This window comes from Entelurus aequoreus, linkage group LG08 (assembly GCF_033978785.1).
Source record: "Entelurus aequoreus isolate RoL-2023_Sb linkage group LG08, RoL_Eaeq_v1.1, whole genome shotgun sequence".
Lineage (NCBI taxonomy): Eukaryota > Metazoa > Chordata > Actinopteri > Syngnathiformes > Syngnathidae > Entelurus > Entelurus aequoreus.
The window spans coordinates 20,648,003-20,667,866 of NC_084738.1; the positions used below are offsets into that span (position 1 = coordinate 20,648,003).

Here is a 19,864-nt window from a genome sequence, read left to right on the forward strand (position 1 = left end):
CACCCTGGACAAGTAACCACCTCATCACAGGGCCAACACAGATAGACAGACAGGCCATAGTGGCTAAATGCCGCTTCATCGTGGGTCTTTGTTCTGGTATTCAGTAAAGCTAAAAGGCTAGTGCCAGAGGACCTCTGGATCTGTGAGTCAAAATTCACGCCCGGATTTTTTATAGACTGTGTTGGTTTAAAATCTTGTAATTTTGGTAAACATTTCTTTCTCTGGTTTTCAGGGCCAATAACTAAAACCTCTGTTTTGTACAGGTTGAGCTGTAGGAAATTCACTGCCATCCATGACTTGATGTCTACAATGCAGTTAAAACGGGTATCTATTGGTCCTCTGTCATCAGGAGTCACGGCAATGTACAATGCGTAACTGTGGAAGCTGATGCCGGTTCTCCTAATGACTGCTCCAAGAGGCAGCATATAATGATTAAAAAGAATGGGACCTAAAACTAAGCCTTGAGGAACCCCACATCTTATATCATTGGTTCCCGAGGAACATGCATCCATACTTACATAAAAAACATTTGTCTGTGAAACAAGAGTGGAACCAATTAAAAACAGTACCAGAGAGGCCAACCAGGTGTCGAAGTCTCTTTAATAAAAGGTGATGGTCTACCGTGTCAAAAGCAGTGCTTAGATCCAGCAGAACCAACACTGTTAGTTACAGTATTTATTATCTAAATTCCACCTGATGTCATTTAAAATCTTTAAAAGTGCTGTCTCGGTACTGTGGTTCATCCCAAAACGAGACCGATGTTTTTCTAAAACGTTATTTATATTTGAAATGTCATTAACTTGGTTAAAAAACAGTTTTACTAAAATTTTTCCTCACAATTGTAAGTTGGATACAGGTCGGTAGTTATTAAAAACGTTTGGATCCAAACTGCTCTTCTTCAGAAGGGGCCTCACCACCGCCGCTTTAAAAGCTGTCTGAAGTGAGCAGTTCATAATAGTTAAAAGCTGTTTCTCAAATAATCCATAAATTCATTTAAAAAGTGATGTAGAACTTGGATCTAAAAGGCAGGTTGTTGGGTTTACTTGGGAGAAAACTCGACCAAGTGTCCTTCCATCAACCAGAACAAAACTCTCTAGTGTTTCCTCAGGCAAGGAAAACACGCCAGCTGTCTCAGCAGATAAAACTTATTATGTTTGGAGACCAGATCTGATGTCTTCGATCTTGGTTCTGAAGTGGTCTGCAAAGTACTCGCAAAGGGAGTCTGAGGGTGTCCAGGTGTACACCGCCTTCCACCCAATTGTAGCTGAGATAGGCTCCAGCACCCCCCGCGACCCCGAACGGGACAAGCGGTAGAAAATGGATGGATGGATGGATGGATCAAATATTGTACTTGAAATAGAAAAAGTGGAGAGGAGGAACCGGGGGGTTGCTTTTATGGTCTGTGATGACTTGTATGTAATGTTGAATTCTAGCCTGTTTGACTGTGTTATTGTAAAGGGTAAATGGGTTGTACTTGTATAGCGCTTTTCTACCTTTTTAAAGAAACTCAAAGCGCTTTGACACTATTTCCACATTCACCCATTCACATTCACACATTCACACACTGATGGCGGGAGCTGCCATGCACGGCGCTAACCAGACCCATCAGGAGCAAGGGTGAAGTGTCTTGCTCAAGGACACAACGGACGTGACTAGGATGGTAGAAGGTGGGGATTGAACCAGTAACCCTCAGATTGCTCGCACGGCCACTCTCCCCAACTTCGCCACGCCGTCCCCAAACATACATATAGGTCTTGAGTTGTTGATGATGTAAAATCTGGAGCCTATTTCAGCTGCATTCGGGCGGAAGGCGGGGTACACCCTGGACAAGTCGCGACCTCATCACAGGGCCAACATATCATTCATTAAAAAAGTTCTGTTTAAAGGGGAGCCAATGTTTAAAAGTGTAATGTTGATGGTGACAGGTGGAAAAGTGGATTGTTGATGTTTAGGGAGATTTCTGAGGTGGTGAAAGTTAAAATAATGTGTATGGATGTACAGACAAACAGAACAGAAGAGTGTGTTGTATTAAATGAACGCAGTACCTGCAACTGAGAGACGTTCCCTTCTATTTCAGTGGGTGTTTGTAGCTTCCACTGGGCTTTGGTGTCACCTCTATTGCGGTCAGGATGCACTACCATTTTCCACATTGCTATGCGTCCATGGCTGGTGCCGCCGGCCAGGATTTCTGGAAAAGTTGTTAGATGTTTACCAGCAAATATGAGCATTTGCATTGATGGTAGCAATAAGGGGTGCAATACTTACCTTTTCCCGTACAGTAGGAAACACAGTTGATCATTTCGCCCCGCTCAAAGCCCAGACTCTCGTCAAGCGACAAAGCATAATTTTCGTTTCGCTCCAGATCCCACAGCCTACCCAAACAAACCAGAATTAGTCACTATGTAGTGTAAATGCCCAGATAGGAGGGTGGCGCTTAGTCAGCAAAATCATACCTGATGACTTGCTCCCCTGTTGCAGTAATGATAAGACCATTTTTGGCACACACAGTATCGATGTTCTGTCCACTCTTGCTGCTCAGCTTAAACTTGTAAAGCAATAATATTTGTTATGGTACAAAGAACATACATAATGCCAATACAATACACATTTAAAATATGGAATTATTCAATAAAGTATTTTAATGTCCCAAGAGTTAATACAATTCTTAAAGAAAACCTATGATGAATATAATCTACATTTAACACTTTCTTGTGGTCTCGATCAGTCTTTCTTAACCCTAAGAGGGCAGTCAAATAATATCTGTTTCTCAGCTGTGGTTCATTTGGGCAGCAGCTGTACTCAGTTGTAACACACTTTTCCACCACTTGTGGCAGTAATGACAATATTAAAGTCAAGTCTGGAGCTTAAGTCATAGAGAAGTTTCTTATGCACAAAAAATTATGACTAAAGTGGTGAAGACGCATTCTCATTTGCACTTAAATTTTATTGACAATTGGTTTAATAAACATACCTATTATTATTAGTATCTATCATTAATTTATTTTGAATTTATTTTAGCACTGCATAATTGTACATAAACTTATTTTTCATCAGTTTTTATGAGTCCGTTCTTTTGCAGTATATTTAGTTAGTTTTTATTTTGCAATCAGCCAGACCTAAGCCTTGATAATAATATATGTGATTAGCGCAATTTGACAAGGTTTATCCTGTTAAACTGTAAGTAAGTTGGATATAATTATTGTATAGGTATATATCCATTTCTTCAAGGTGCAGCCTCCATCCTAGCAACAAGAAGGAAACGGAAGCCAATTGCAGAAACAGCGGAAGCAAAAGCAGCCCTCAGACACCGGTACATAGTGGGGCACATACAGCATGGCAGAGGGGGCTTTGGGCCGGGTACAACAACACCTAAATGGAAAAAGGCTGCCCAATCAGAACGTCAAGATCTCGTGGTGAAAGAGCTGTACCATCAAAAGGAGGCAGCCAGATGTGCTAAAGCAGTTTCCCAAGCCCAACAAGGTCGATGGATGAGATAAAATGGCGGGGAAAAAAGGAAAATTGGATGGGGCGAATTATGGAACATAAAGTCGAACAGGCTGAGCTTCATAATCAGAGCCACGTACGATGTCCTTCCCTCCCCAACTAACCTACATCTCTGGTGTGGAAAGGATCCGGCCTGTCTCCAGTGTGCAGCCTCTGCAAACCTCAAGCATATCTGGCGGGCTGCAAGGTCAGCTTACCTCAGGGAAGATACACCGGGCGCCACAATCAAGTGTTGAGGTGCTTGGCCGCAGAACTGGAGCAAAAGAGGGTAACCGCCAACGCCTTGCCCATAGGTACTCAGGACACAATACCACAGTTGACATCCTCCTTCATTCAGCAAGGAGATAAAGAACGCAACAATGGAACAACTGCAGACTCATGCACACTTAACACAGCGAGATATTGGGAAATGCAAGTGGACCTTAGCCAGAGCCTCACATTCCCACCCGAAATTGCAGTGACCAACAAGCGGCCAGACTTGGTCCTCTGGTCTGATGCCTACCAACGTGTCCTCAGCGTTGAGGTGACGGTCCCTTGGGAAGATGCCATCTATTAGGCATACAAAAGTAAAAGGCTATGTCAGCTTATTGGCCGAAGCAGAGGAGCAAGGCTAGAGCGTAAGGGTGCGTTCAGTGGAGGTGGGCTGCAGAGGCTTTGTAGCAAGCTCCACCACAATGCCCCTAAATGAGGTGGGAATCAGAGGCCAAGCCCAACAGAAGGCAATCAAAGAACTTGCCAGCGTCGCCGAAATGAGCAGTCACTGGCTGTGGCTAAAACGGAAAAACGCAGGGAGCGGCCAGACAAAACATACTTAGGCCTGATCAACTTGTGGTGGGCCAGCCTTGGACAAGGGTGTATTGTGATAAAGGCCGAAACACCCAATGAGTCAAGGACACACAACTGATGTGTTGTTTGGCGACCCTCTTTGTGGTCAGTGCCAATCTCACCAAGAAATATCTCCAATCCCACTTCATAAGACATCTCTCCAGTATGTACTGATATCATCAAAGATTGTAAGAACCAGTCCTATTAAGCAACACATTTGAATATGACTAAAATCCAGAGTAAGATTACTAACTAAAAAGTTAGGCTCTGAGGTCTAAAAGGCTAAGAACCCGTGGTCTAGATAATATATATTGGATATGTTTTGGTGTAAATTTTGTGCAAACTTTGCTCCACGGTTACTCTTAAAACTCGTTTTTTTAGTCTGTCTGCAATATGTTTGATTTCGCAGGCATTCCCAGATTGCAAGTGAAACAACGTCCCCACCCTCTCCAAAAGTATCATAATTTATCTTTTGAACATGCACACAGTTTAAATATATATTCTGAATCCGTCACCTCTAGTTTTGCTGGACACGATCGAAAATAAACTTCATAAACATTATATAGATTGACACGGTCATAACATTAGGTACAACTGTACACTCGCTGATTGATTCAGAGAGTGCTTTAAAAAAGCTTTTACCAGCAATCATGTCAATACATGTTACACATCTGTGTTGTTATGAACATACAAAGGTTGGTTGAAAATAATACTTTATCTCAAATTATTTTGTGTTTTATCGTAGCCTAAAGCTGAGGAGCTCATCCCCCTCTGGCGAGAGTTTGACTTAATGTCTAAATAAGTATGTCCACCTTGCTGGGACATCACAACATAGCCAGACAGCAAAACCCTGCCACCAGAGGCATCCAAAACTCCATGCAAGCTCACGCCAAAACGCATGAGACTAAATATTAAATTCATCATAGGTCCCCTTTAAATACAACCTATGTATTTATTTAATGACATTTTAAGGTGCAATTTAAACAAAAAAGCACGATGAAAAGTGTCATTGTACTAATGTTTGGTTGAACTGCAGTGTAAGCCACACAACAATCGAACCAATCGAGGATCTGTTTCATTCACACTAACATCTGTCAAATCTCACCAGATCAGGTTGTTGTTGTTTCAGTGATCTATTTTGTCCCCCAGAATTCACAGCCCACATTAAACTGTAGTCCTATTAGCTTGTGGAACATGAGTCTAGCTTGGTTGAATGGTTGAGGTAGTACATTTTGTCACAACTTCCCAGCATACCTTTTGTAATTCCTGTGCCACTCCCTCAGGGCCCAGAGTGTACTGTGACAGCATCATGGTGTCAGTGATGACAGTAAGTACCTCCCTCGTCGCAAGGAAAAACAACTTCTTGACGGCACTGTCCATACTGAGGAGAGTGCTTGTTTTACCATGTTCATCCACGCCGTATACCTTACCTATAAAACAAGGAGGCTCAATTTGTACGGTTTGCACGACAACCTTAAATGCCTGAGTTGCCGGGTCAGAATATGTGAGTAGCTGCATTTATTGTGTCATGAGAGGTCAGCATCCAGCAGCTTTATCTACCTCTGCATGCACTTTAAGATGTTGTTTGTGCTATTCAGCTGTCAAACTTGTGCGTGTTACACTTACCGTATGTACAGGTGTTTACAATGAACTCAACAGCGGTATTAATGCTGGCTAAGCACTTTGTTCGTTAGTGCTATTACAACACTAGTTCTGTTGCTGCTGCGTTGCGCAATATACTTAACAATAAATGGCCGTGTGGTTTGGACTGCAAAAATGTATCGATTAGGTCGACTAATACGATTAGAAAAAAGCTTTGATTTACATTTTGTTGCTTCAATTAATCATTTAATGAGAGTAACTTATAAAATTGTAAAAAATCCAGACCAGATTGAATGTCAGGAACTTTAAATACACAGACCATATTTTTCGCACGGCGTCTGCAATAGAGTGCACATGAGAGCGGTGGTGTGTGGGTGCCGTTATCTTTGAGGCGGTGAACAGAAAAGATTAAAACTTTTTTTTTATCATTGTCCACATTTTAAAAGAGCAATTTCAATGTTGTTCATGTGCATTTATTAGAAAAAAGAATGAAGGTTATTCCAAGCCCAAAAATATTTGCTTATGTCAACTCTTTTCTTTAAAATATGCATTGAGGCTATAATGTGTCCATCCGACTTTCCAAGTCTAGGTCGCGGGGGCAGCAGTTTAAGCAGAGATGCCCAGACTTCCCTGTCCCCGGCCACCTCCTCTAGTTCCACAGGGGGTTGGGGGGGGGGACGGACGGGACACAGAGGCGTTCCCAGCCCAGCTGTGAGACATAGTCTCTCCAACGTGTCCTAGGTATGCCCCAAGGCCTCCTCCCGGCTGGACATGCCCGAAACACCTCACCAGGGAGGCGTCCAGGAGGCATCTGTAGTAGATCCCCGAGCTATCTCAGCTGGCTCCCCTCAATGTGAAGGAGTAGCAGCTCTACTCTAAATCTCTCCCAGATGACTGAGCTCCTCACCCTATCCCTGAGGGTGATCCCAGACATTCTGCGAAGGAAACTCATTTCTGCCGCTTGTATTTGCGACCTTGTCCTTTCGGTCATAACCCAAAACTCGTGACCATAGGTGAGGGTAGGAACGTAGACTGATCTGTAAATCAAGAGCTTCGCCTTCTAGCTCAGCTCCTTCTTCACCACAACAGACCGGTGCAGTGACTACATCACTGCCAGCGCTGCACCAATCTGTCTGTCAATCTCGCATTCCCATTTACCAGGAATTGATTTACGTGGACCCCGACTTAACCAAGTTGAAAAACTTATTCGGGTGTTACCATTTAGTGGTCAATTGTACGGAATATGTACTGCACTGTGCAATCTACTAATAAAAGTTTCTATCAATTAATCAATCCATTCTTCCGTCACTCGTGAACAAGACCCCAAGATACATGAACTCCTCCAATTGAGGCCAAACGTCACCAAGAGGTGCAGTCCACCTTTTTCCGACTGAGAACCATTGCCTCAGATCCCAGCAGCTACACACTCGGCTGCAAACCGCCCCAGTGAACGCTGAAGGACCCAGCCTGATGAAGCCATATCATCAGGATGAAGCCTGATGAAGCCATATCATCTGCAAAAAGCAGAAATGCGATCCTCTGGCCACCGAACTGGAAACCCTCCACGCCCTGACTGCGCCTAGAAAGTCTGTACATAAAGATAATGAACAGGACCGGTGACAAAGGGCAGCCCTGTTGGAGTCCAACATCCACCGGGAACATGTCTGAGTTATTATTGGCAATGCGAACCAGACTCCTGCTGCGCTTGTAAAGGGACCGTATGGCCCGTAGCAACGGACCATGAACCCCGTACTCCTTGGAGCACCCCCCACAGGACACCGCGAGGGACAGGATCTAATGCCTTTTCAAAATTCACAAAACACATGTGAACTGGTTGAGCAAACACCAATGCCCACTCTAGTACCCTAGCGAGGGTATAAATTTGGTCCTGTGTTCCACGACCAGAACGAAAACCACATTGTTCCTCCTGAATCCGAGGCTCAACTAACAGCCTGACTTTCCTCTACAGCAACCTGGAATATTCTTACCATGGTAGGCTGAGAAGTGTGATCCCTCTATAATTGGAACACACCCTCTGGTCCCCCTTCTTGAAAAGGGGGACCACCACCCCGGTCTGCCAATCCAGAGGTACCGCCCCAGACTTTCACGCTATGTTGAAAAGATGTGTCAGCCACGACAGTCCCACAACATCCAGAGCCTTGAGTTATTCTGGGCGAATCTCGTCCTCTCCTGGGGCCTTGCCACTGGGCAGTTTTTTGATTACCTCAGCAACCTCGGCTCCAGTGATGGACAGGTCCGTGTTTATGATCTCAGACTCTGCCTCCTCTACGGAGGGTGTGTCTGTAGGATTAAGGAGATCCCCCAAGTATTCCTTCCACCGCCCAACTATATTCCCAGTAGTATTCCCCCACTATACACAACGTGGACATGGCACTACTTCCCCCTACTGAAGCGTCGGATGGTTTGCCAGAATCTCTTTGAGGCCGACCAAAAATCCTGCTCCATGGTCTTCCCGAACTCCTCCCATGGCCGGGTTTTGCGTCCGCCACCGCCAAGCCATCAGCTCGCTTGGCCTGTCGGTAAATGTCAGCTGCTTCGGGAGCCCCACCAACGAGCCATGCTTGGTAGGACCCCTTCTTCAGCTTGACGGCCCCCCTTACCTTTGGTGTCCATCATCGGATTCGGGGGTTGCTGCCATGACAGGCACCAACCACCTTGCGACCACAGCTCTGGTCAGCAGCAGCAGCAATGGTGGTACGGAACACGGCCCATTCGGACTCTATGTTCCCCACCTCCCTCGGAATGCAGTTGAATCTCTGCCGGAGGTTCGAGTTGAAAATCTGGCGGACAAGAGCCTTTGCCAAACGTTCCCAGCTTACCCTCACTAAACCTTTGGGCCTGCTGGGTCTCTCTGGCATCCTCCCACGCCACCTAATTCAACTCACCACCAGATAGTAATCAGTTGACAGCTCAGCCCCTCTCTTCCCCGAGTGTCCAAGACATGCGGTCGCATATCTGATGAAACGACTACAAAGTCGATCATCGACCTGCGACCTAGTGTGTCCTGGTGCCTTGTGCACTTATGTTTGAACATGGTGTTTGTTAAGGACAAATTGTGGCTAGTAGAGAAGTCCAATCACAGAACACCACTCTGATTCAGATCGGTGAGGCCGTTCCTCCCAATCACGCTCCTTCAGATTTTGCTGTCGTTGCCAATGTAGGCGTTGAAGTCACCCAGTAGAACGACGGAGTCCCCGGCGGGGATGCCCTGCAGCACTTCCTCCAGGGTCCCCAAGAAGGTCTGGTACTCCGAACTGCCATTTGGCGCATACGCGCAATACACAGTCCGAGCCCGTCCCCCGACCCGAAGGCGCAGGGAAATAACCCTTATTCACTCGGGGATGACTCCAACACATAGGCGCTAATAATAAGCCCACACCTGCTCGCCGCCTATTCCTCGCATCAACTCCAGCATAGAGCAAAGTCCAACCCCTGTCAAGGAGTTTGGTTCCAGAGTCTATGCTGTGCATTGAGGTGAGCCTGACTACATCAAGACGATATCTCTCGACCTCATGCACAAGCCAGGCTCCTTCCCCAACAGAGAGGTGACGTTCTATGTCTCGACAACCAGATTTAGGCAACCGAGCACCAGGTCGCCGAGGCATTTGCCTTCAACTGCTACCCAGTCCACATAGCACCGAACTCTTATGGATACCCCTACAGGTGGTGGGTATTAGGGGGCTATAAAGTGTGTTGTATCTTATTATTCGATTAATCCATAGATTACTTGATACTAAAATAATTGATAGCTGCAGCCCTATTATGGTCAGAGAACTATGTTTTTCCCACTTTCTCATGCACTTCACATTATTATTAAAGTTGAGTTGTTCTATATAATGACTTCAAATTAACACACCGGCTTCTTTGCGGTTTAGGAGAATAAACACCATGACTATAATTACAACATTTACGGTAAAGCAGCAGAACATTAAAAAAAAATAATTCTTGCCATCTGCGGTGCTGACGTAAAAGGCGAGACCCTCCTGTGGTCCCATCTTGAGAGGCGCACCCTTCCAGCTGAACATGTCCAAAGCGTTCTCATCGCCACTTACTGATGCACGGGCCAGCATTTTCACATCACTGCAACAAGAGTTACAATAATGAGAGAAATCTTATCTAATACCGCTGTTTTGTTGACTCACTCTCCAGGCGAGGCTGGCTTGAAGATGCAGCAAGTGAGCGAGGAGCTGTAAGCATGCTTCACTTGATGGTTCCCTTGAAGTCTCCCTCTGGCATCCACCTTCCAAACAGCTAAAGTTCCAGTCTAAAATGTTCAAATAAATGTATTCTACATCTATATGCATAAGAGAAACAACAGTGCTTTGAAGACACCCACCTGATCCCCAGTTACCAAGCGGCTGCCGGAGCTACTCCACTCCACCAACGTGATGTGTGCCGTGTGTGTGCTTGGCAGGACAGTTTGATCCCCAGAGGGGTGCACAAGTAGTATGACCTCGCCATTCTCCCAGCCCAGCGCCAACACTGGCTTTACGGGATGCCAGCAAAGCGTTGTGGGCTGGTGAGGACGTTCAATATGGCAGCTCTCCACGTGCTCTCCCTGCATTTGGATATGGGTGAGTTAAAAAATGCATGCTTTATACTCATATACAGAGATATTGTTACAATTCAGAAGGCATTCTGGGATTGCTTATTAAATATTAATACTCAATAAAGGTTAGCTTGGAATGTATTTCAATGTTGCTTATACAGTATATCCATGGTGCATTGAATATTCATGCATAATAAATGTTAGTATAGAACAGGGGTATCCAAACTTTTTGACTTGGGGGCCGCATTGGGCGGAAAAAAATTGGCGGGGGGCCGAAAACCGACTGCATGTAAAGTTTTATTAATATATATATATATATACTACTGTTCAAAAGTTTGGGGTCACATTGAAATGTCCTTATTTTTGAAGGAAAAGCACTGTACTTTTCAATGAAGATAACTTTAAACTAGTCTTAACTTTAAAGAAATACACTCTATACATTGCTAATGTGGTCAATGACTATTCTAGCTGCAAATGTCTGGTTTTTGGTGCAATATCTACATAGGTGTACAGAGGCCCATTTCCAGCAACTATCACTCCAGTGTTCTAATGGTACAATATCTTTGCTCATTGGCTCAGGAGGCTAATTGATGATTAGGAAACCCTTGTACAATCATGTTCACACATCTGAAAACAGTTTAGCGTGTTACAGAAGCTACAAAACTGACCTTCCTTTGAGCAGATTGAGTTTCTGGAGCATCACATTTGTGGGGTCAATTAAACGCTCAAAATGGCCAGAAAAAGAGAACTTTCATCTGAAACTCGACAGTCTATTCTTGTTCTTAGAAATGAAGGCTATTCCATGCAAGAAATTGCTAAGAATTTGAAGATTTCCTACAACGGTGTGTACTACTCCCTTCAGAGGACAGCACAAACAGGCTCTAACCAGAGTAGAAAAAGAAGTGGGAGGCCGCGTTGCACAACTGAGCAAGAAGATAAGTACATTAGAGTCTCTAGTTTGAGAAACGGACGCCTCACAGGTCCCCAACTGGCATCTTCATTAAATAGTACCCGCAAAACACCAGTGTCCACATCTACAGTGAAGAGGCGGCTGCGGGATTCTGGGCTTCATGGCACAGTGGCAAAAAAAAAGCCATATCTGAGACTGGCCAATAAAAGAAAAAGATTAAGATGGGCAAAAGAACACAGACATTGGACAGAGGAAGACTGGAAAAAAGTGTTGCGGACGAATGAATCCAAGTTTCAGGTGTTTGGATCACAAAGAAGAACGTTTGTGAGACGCAGAACAACTGAAAAGATGCTGGAAGAATGCCTGACGCCATCTGTTAAGCATGGTGGAGGTAATGTGATGGTCTGGGGTTGCTTTGGTGCTGGTAAGGTGGGAGATTTGTACAGGGTAAAAGAGCAGCGGCTTCGTGCGAGCGCTCCTGGAAGTGTAGACCGATTTGGCAAAAATACCCCTCAATTCAGTCAATTTCATGGCTGGCTCACAGCGTGTTCACTCCGTGATCACTTACGACCGACTTACGATTCTGGATGTGGAGAGATCGGGCCATTTTGGGCTGATAGATGCGTGTACGATGGACCTGCTCGCTAGCTTGGGAATTCTTCGCGAGCTACATCCAGCAGTGGCCTTTGAAGCAGCGGCGTCGACTACCAGCGGAGACCGTCAGCGAAAGAGACGTAAGCGATGCGCTCGGAAGCAGAAGCGGGGGTGTCGGGCGGGGCTAACAACAAAGCTAAATGCTTTGTTGTTAGCGGGGCTAACGAAAAAGCTAAATGCTAATCCACAAAGAAGCGCTAATAAGGAGTCTGTTAAGCTAGAACTAGCCAGCGCCAGGCTGGATAATCCCTGCACACATAGCAATTCTTCTAGAAAAATATACAACTCACATAATGTTTTTTCTGCGTCAGAGGTGGACATGCATTTTACTGAGGTGGCAAACAATCTAAAAAATTCCTGTCATATCAATTCCTAGATATGGTCGAAATTATTTAAAGTGCACTATGCATAATAAACGTAACATTATTAATATTGCTACTACGGATACTTTCAACAAAAACTCCTCAAAACAGCCCACTACCTATAATATGGGCTTTTTAAACATAAGGTCATTGTCTTCCAAAACGTTATTAGTTAATGAAGTCATCAGAGACAACAATCTTGATGTCGTTGGTCTAGCCGAGACCTGGCTCAAACCAGACGAATATTTTGCGCTGGGTGAGGCGTCTCCTCCTGGCTATGCGGGAACGCATATTGCCCGCCCCATTAAAAGGGGTGGGGGTGTTGCACTAATATACAACAAAAACTTTAGCCTTACCTCGGACCTAAATAATAAATATAACTCGTTTGAGGTGCTTACTGTGAGGTTTGTCACACCGCTGCCTCTCCACCTGGCTGTCATCTACCGCCCCCCTGGGCCCTATTCGGACTTTATCAATGAATTTTCAGAGTTCGTTGCTGATCTAGTGACGCACGCCGACAATATAATCATAATGGGAGACTTTAACATCCATATGAATACCCCATCGGACCCTCCATGCGTGGCGCTCCAGACTATAATTGATAGCTGTGGTCTTACACAAATAATAAATGAACCCACGCATCGCAACGGTAATACGATAGATCTAGTGCTTGTCAGGGGTGTCACCACCTCTAAAGTTACGATACTCCCGTACACTAAAGTAATGTCCGATCATTACCTTATAAAATTCGAAGTTCTGACTCATTGTCAACAAACTAATAATAATAATAATAACTACTATAGCAGCCGCAACATTAATACTGCCACAACGACGACTCTTACTGACCTACTGCCTTCAGTAATGGCACCATTCCCAAATTATGTGGGCTCTATTGATAACCTCACTAACAACTTTAACGACGCCCTGCGCGACACCATTGATATTGTAGCACCGCTAAAGCTAAAAAGGGCCCCTAAAAGGCGTACCCCATGGTTTACAGAAGAAACTAAAGCCCAGAAATTATCATGTAGAAAGCTGGAACGCAAATGGCGTGCGACTAAACTTGAGGTTTTCCATCAAGCATGGAGTGATAGTTTAATAACTTATAAACGCATGCTTACCTCAGCTAAAGCTAAATATTACTCAAATCTCATCCACCTCAACAAAAATGATCCTAAATTTTTGTTTAGTACAGTAGCATCGCTAACCCAACAAGGGACTCCTCCCAGTAGCTCCACCCACTCAGCAGATGACTTTATGAATTTCTTTAATAAGAAAATTGAAGTCATTAGAAAAGAGATTAAAGACAATGCATCTCAGCTACAACTGGGTTCTATTAACACAAATACGACGGTATATACGACGGACATTGCCCTCCAAAATAGTTTCTCTCTCTTTGATGAAATAACATTGGAGGAATTGTTAAAATGTGTAAATGGGACAAAACAAACAACATGTTTACTTGACCCAATTCCTGGGAAACTTATCAAGGAGCTTTTTGTTTTATTAGGTCCATCAGTGTTAAATATTATAAACCTATCACTTTCCTCTGGTACTGTTCCTCTAGCATTCAAAAAAGCGGTTATTCATCCTCTACTCAAAAGACCTAACCTCGATCCTGACCTCATGGTGAACTACCGGCCGGTGTCCCACCTACCGTTTATCTCGAAAATTCTCGAAAAAATTGTCGCACAGCAGCTAAATGAACACTTAGCGTCTAACAATCTCTGTGAACCTTTTCAATCCGGTTTCAGGGCAAATCACTCTACGGAGACAGCCCTCGCAAAAATGACTAATGATCTATTGCTAACGATGGATTCTGATGCGTCATCTATGTTGCTGCTTCTTGATCTTAGCGCCGCTTTCGATACTGTTGATCATAATATTTTATTAGAGCGTATCAAAACGCGTATTGGGATGTCAGACTTAGCCTTGTCTTGGTTTAACTCTTATCTTACTGACAGGATGCAGTGTGTCTCCCATAACAATGTGACCTCGGACTATGTTAAGGTAACGTGCGGAGTTCCCCAGGGTTCAGTTCTTGGCCCTGCACTCTTTAGTATTTACATGCTGCCGCTAGGTGACATTATACGCAAATACGGTGTTAGCTTTCACTGTTATGCTGATGACACCCAACTCTACATGCCCCTAAAGCTGACCAACACGCCGGATTGTAGTCAGCTGGAGGCGTGTCTTAATGAAATTAAACAATGGATGTCCGCTAACTTTTTGCAACTCAACGCTAAGAAAACGGAAATGCTGATTATCGGTCCTGCTCAACACCAACATCTATTTAATAATACCACCTTAACATTTGACAACCAAACAATTAAACAAGGCGACTCGGTAAAGAATCTGGGTATTATCTTCGACCCAACTCTCTCGTTTGAGTCACACATTAAGAGTGTTACTAAAACGGCCTTCTTTCATCTCCGTAATATCGCTAAAATTCGTTCCATTTTGTCCACAAGCGATGCTGAGATCATTATCCATGCGTTCGTTACATCTCGTCTCGATTACTGTAACGTATTATTTTCGGGCCTCCCTATGTCTAGCATTAAAAGATTACAGATGGTACAAAATGCGGCTGCTAGACTTTTGACAAAAACAAGAAAGTTTGATCATATTACGCCTATACTGGCTCACTTGCACTGGCTTCCTGTGCACCTAAGATGCGACTTTAAGGTTTTACTACTTACGTATAAAATACTACACGGTCAAGCTCCTGCCTATCTTGACGATTGTATTGTACCATATGTCCCGGCAAGAAATCTGCGTTCAAAGAACTCCGGCTTATTAGTGATTCCCAGAGCCCAAAAAAAGTCTGCGGGCTATAGAGCGTTTTCTATTCGGGCTCCAATACTATGGAATGCCCTCCCGGTAAAAGTTAGAGATGCTACCTCAGTAGAAGCATTTAAGTCTCATCTTAAAACTCATTTGTATACTCTAGCCTTTAAATAGACTCCCTTTTTAGACCAGTTGATCTGCCGTTTCTTTTCTTTTCTTTTCTACTCTGCTCCGGGGTGGACCGCTAGCCTGTCCATCAGATGGGACATCTCTACGCTGCTGACCCGTCTCCGCTCGGGATGGTTCCCGCTGGCCCCACCATGGACTGGACTTTCGCTGATGTGTTGGACTTTCACAATATTATGTCAGACCCACTCGACACCGAGGATGTCGTTGTGGCTTGTACAGCCCTTTGAGACACTTGTGATTTAGGGCTATATAAATAAACATTGATTGATTGATTGATTGATTTTGCAACACCATGCCATACCCAGTGGACAGCGCTTGATTGGAGCCAATTTCATCCTACAACAGGACAATGACCCAAAACACACCTCCAAATTGTGCAATAACTATTTAGAGAAGAAGCAGGCAGCTGGTATTCTATCGGTAATGGAGTGGCCAGCGCAGTCACCAGATCTGAACCCCATTGAGCTGTTGTGGGAGCAGCTTGACCGTATGGTACGCAAGAAGTGCCCATCCAACCAATCCAACTTGTGGGAGCTGCTTCTAGAAGCATGGGGTGCAATTTCTCCAGATTACCTCAACAAATTAACAGCTAGAATGCCAAAGGTCTACAATGCTGTAATTGCTGCAAATGGAGGATTCTTTGACGAAAGCAAAGTTTGATGTAAAAAAAATCTTATTTCAAATACAAATCATTATTCCTAATCTTGTCAATGTCTTGACTCTATTTTCTATTCATTTCACAACGTATGGTGGTGAATAAGTGTGACTTTTCATGGAAAACACAAAATTGTTTGGGTGACCCCAAACTTTTGAACGGTAGTGTATATATATATATATATATATATATATATATATATATATATATATATATATATATATATATATATATATATATATATATATATATAGGTGGCTGCTGCTCACTGTTCCCCTCACCTCCCAGGGGGTGACCAAGGGTGATTGGTCAAATGCAGAGACTAATTTCACCACACCTAATGTGTGTGTGACAATCATTGGTATCATCATTTAATCATTGAACTTTTATATATATATATATATATATATATATATATATATATATATATATATATATATATATATATATATATATATATATATATATATATATATACACGTGTGTGTGTGTGTACATTTTATATTCATATAAAGGATATCTAATTAGTATAATTGGATATATATATATATATATATATATATATATATATATATATATATATATATATATATATATATATATATATATACACGTGTGTGTGTGTGTGTGTGTGTGTGTGTGTGTGTGTGTGTGTGGCTGCTGCTCACTGTTCCCCTCACCTCCCAGGGGGTGACCAAGGGTGATTGGTCAAATGCAGAGACTAATTTCACCACACCTAATGTGTGTGTGACAATCATTGGTATCATCATTTAATCATTGAACTTTTATATATATATATATATATATATATATATATATATATATATATATATATATATATATATATATATATATATATATATATATATATATATATATATATATATATATACACGTGTGTGTGTGTGTACATTTTATATTCATATAAAGGATATCTAATTAGTATAATTGGATATATATATATATATATATATATATATATATATATATATATATATATATATATATATATATATATATACACGTGTGTGTGTGTGTGTGTGTGTGTGTGTGTGTGTGTGTGTGTGTGTGTGTGTGTGTGTGTGTAAATTTTATATTCATACAAAGGATATCTAATTAGTATAATTGGATATTAACAGTATGTGAAAGTTCGACTTCTACCTTGTTTACTTCCGTGACGACCTCCTTAAAGTTTTGTAATCAATCAAAAAGAGTGTCCGCCCTGAGATCGATAGGTCGTGAGATCAAACCCCGGCCGAGTCATAACAAAGACTATAAAAATGGGACCCATTACCTCCCTGCTTGGCACTCAGCATCAAGGGTGGGAATTGGGGGTTTAATCCCCAAATTTATAAAATGATTCCCGAGCACGGCCAACGCTGCTGCTCACTGCTCCCCTCATCTCCCAGGGGGGTGGAACAAGGGGATGAGTCAAATGCAGAGGGTAGTTTCACCACACCTAGTGTGGTACTTTAGCTTTAACTTAAAAATGTCAAGCAGATAAAATTTGCCAATTATGGATAAGTGTGGAGAGTCTCTGTTTTGTATTTTGCCCATCATGCATTCTAATGGATTTAACTGGGTGTAATTTTGTTTTTATAATATTCACCAAGTTCAGTGAGCAGGTTGTGTTAGCGTGACCAATGTGTGTTCACTTTTTGTATTGGTTGCATTTTCTTTATGCGCTTTGAGTGAGGAGGGTTGTTGGGATTGGGCCATATAAATGAATACTGTACTGAATTCAAAGCACAGCACAAATTGTGGGCCTTGACCTAAACTATTTAGTTTTTCGACAAGATGAAGACAAACTTGCAGCCTTCAACTTGACAAACACCCCACGTGCTGAAGTTCTTATTAAACTCCAATTAGACTCCTGACGTCTAGTAAGCCAAATTGAACATTCCGCTGCAGTTAGGACACCCCTGGTATAGAAGATAGTATGCCTACAATTATATATGAAATGAACCTATGATTGAACTAGTTAACCTGACCCTGAACAGTGACTAACTAAGCAGATGTTTAAACCTTTGAGTAACATTCGATGTAGACGTATGATATCCTGTCGTTAAACAAACTAATGAGGTGCAAAAGGAGGTGAAGCAAGGCCAGGGCTTTTTAAAAATAGTAATAGACTGATTGTCATGGCAACTGTGTTGATGGTTAACACTTTGCTCAAGGGAAACTAGTGAAAGACACCAATAAAGAGACAGATAAGGTAAACAGATACAGACAGCACTGACAGCCTGGACAGGACAGCCTAACCTTGTGAAACTCCCCCAACTCACTATAAAAGAGAGAAATTGGCTTTTGGGGTTCTTGTCCCTCACACGATCCAGCATGTGTTGACAACCACCCAGAGAGGCTCTGTACGTGTATGTCTTTGTGTTGATGCAAATAAATGTAACTGATTGAATATATTTAAACAAGTGTCTGGCAAGGGTTTTTCTTCCTCTGATCAAAACGAACATGCGGCGATTGGACTGAGTTGAGGTTATAATAATAATAATAATAATAATACTGGATTGAAGTTAAAAGTTAAAGTTAAAGTACCAATGATTGTCACACACACACTAAGTGTGGTGAAATTTGTCCTCTGCATTTGACCCATCCCCTTGTTCACCCCCTGGGAGGTATGGGCAGCAGTGGGCAGCAGCGGTGGCCACGTCCGCGTCCAGGAATCATTTTTGGTGATTTAACCCCCAATTCCAACCCTTGATGCCGAGTGCCAAGCAGGGAGGTAATGGGTCACATTTTTATAGTCTTTGATATGACTCGGCCGGGGTTTGAACTCACAACCTACCGATCTCAGGGCGGACACTCAAACCACTAGGCCACTGATAATAATATATAAATGTATTAGATTTATATAGTGCTTTTCTAGACACTCAAAGCGCTTCACAGAGAAGTGGGAACCCATCATTCATTCACTCCACATTCACACCTGGTGGTGGTAAGCTACATTTGTAGCCACAGATGCCCTGGGGTAGACTGACGCAAGCGTGGCTGCCAGTTTGCGCCTCCGACCACCACCCATCATTCATTCACCAGTGTGAGCGGCACTGGGGGCAAGGGCGAAGTGTCCTGCCCAAGGACACAACGGCAGTGATTTGGATGGCAAGAGGCGGGGGAGCGAACCTGCAACCCCAAAGTTTGTTTCTGGCACGGCCGCTCTACCCACCACGCCATGCCGCCCCCAAATTGGAATCCATCGCCGAACATCACACTGTACGTACCTGCTGGAGGTAAATGTCCACATTTCCTCCAATGGAGGAATGACGTGAGGCCACAGCCAGTATGGAGAGAGCCGAGTGCCACGTCAACAGGGAGGGCTCCTCACTATTTTCAGGGGTCTCAACGCGGTGGTCAAAATACACTGCCATGGCCCCCGTGTATCTAGATGGGGGAAAAAATAGAACAGAAATTACTACTCTCTTGACTTAATTATATGATTTAATAGTGACATGTATAGTCAACCAATACATGCTGTCTTAATAGGTTTATATCCTATTTAGTGAATGGCTAATGATGATGATTGTACCTACATACAGATACACGCCTGCCTAGTAGTGGTACTTTAAAATATCAGTGGAAAGTGAGAAAATCCATATTTCTCTTATTGTGCAATTCGACGTTTTAGATTATAAATCTATAAAGACAACTACCTTCATTTTTGTGATTACAGCTGTATATTTAAGGCAACGACGACAATAATTGTGTACTCGCATGGTGAGACCGCGAAAAGAATGGTCAACTTATTGTGATGTAGTGTTGTATATGGTAGCATTCTTACACATATAAAAAACAAA

The 19,864-nt window shown here is 43.1% G+C and overlaps 1 protein-coding gene across 2 annotated transcripts in view; it reads right to left on the reverse strand.

The window, feature by feature from the left end:
• The window catches only part of ift140 (intraflagellar transport 140 homolog (Chlamydomonas)), a 49,704-nt gene that overhangs the window by 29,490 nt on the left and 350 nt on the right, over positions 1 to 19,864 (reverse strand). For both annotated transcript variants that reach the window (XM_062055893.1, XM_062055894.1), the window contains exons 2-9: positions 19,292 to 19,451; positions 10,289 to 10,510; positions 10,095 to 10,216; positions 9,902 to 10,032; positions 5,584 to 5,759; positions 2,454 to 2,545; positions 2,266 to 2,372; positions 2,046 to 2,188 (exon numbers count right to left, since the gene is read on the reverse strand). In XM_062055893.1, the coding sequence (XP_061911877.1) occupies positions 2,046 to 2,188; positions 2,266 to 2,372; positions 2,454 to 2,545; positions 5,584 to 5,759; positions 9,902 to 10,032; positions 10,095 to 10,216; positions 10,289 to 10,510; positions 19,292 to 19,438 (1,140 nt within the window). In that variant the 5' untranslated portion in view covers positions 19,439 to 19,451. The remainder of the gene's footprint in view (positions 1 to 2,045; positions 2,189 to 2,265; positions 2,373 to 2,453; positions 2,546 to 5,583; positions 5,760 to 9,901; positions 10,033 to 10,094; positions 10,217 to 10,288; positions 10,511 to 19,291; positions 19,452 to 19,864) is intronic.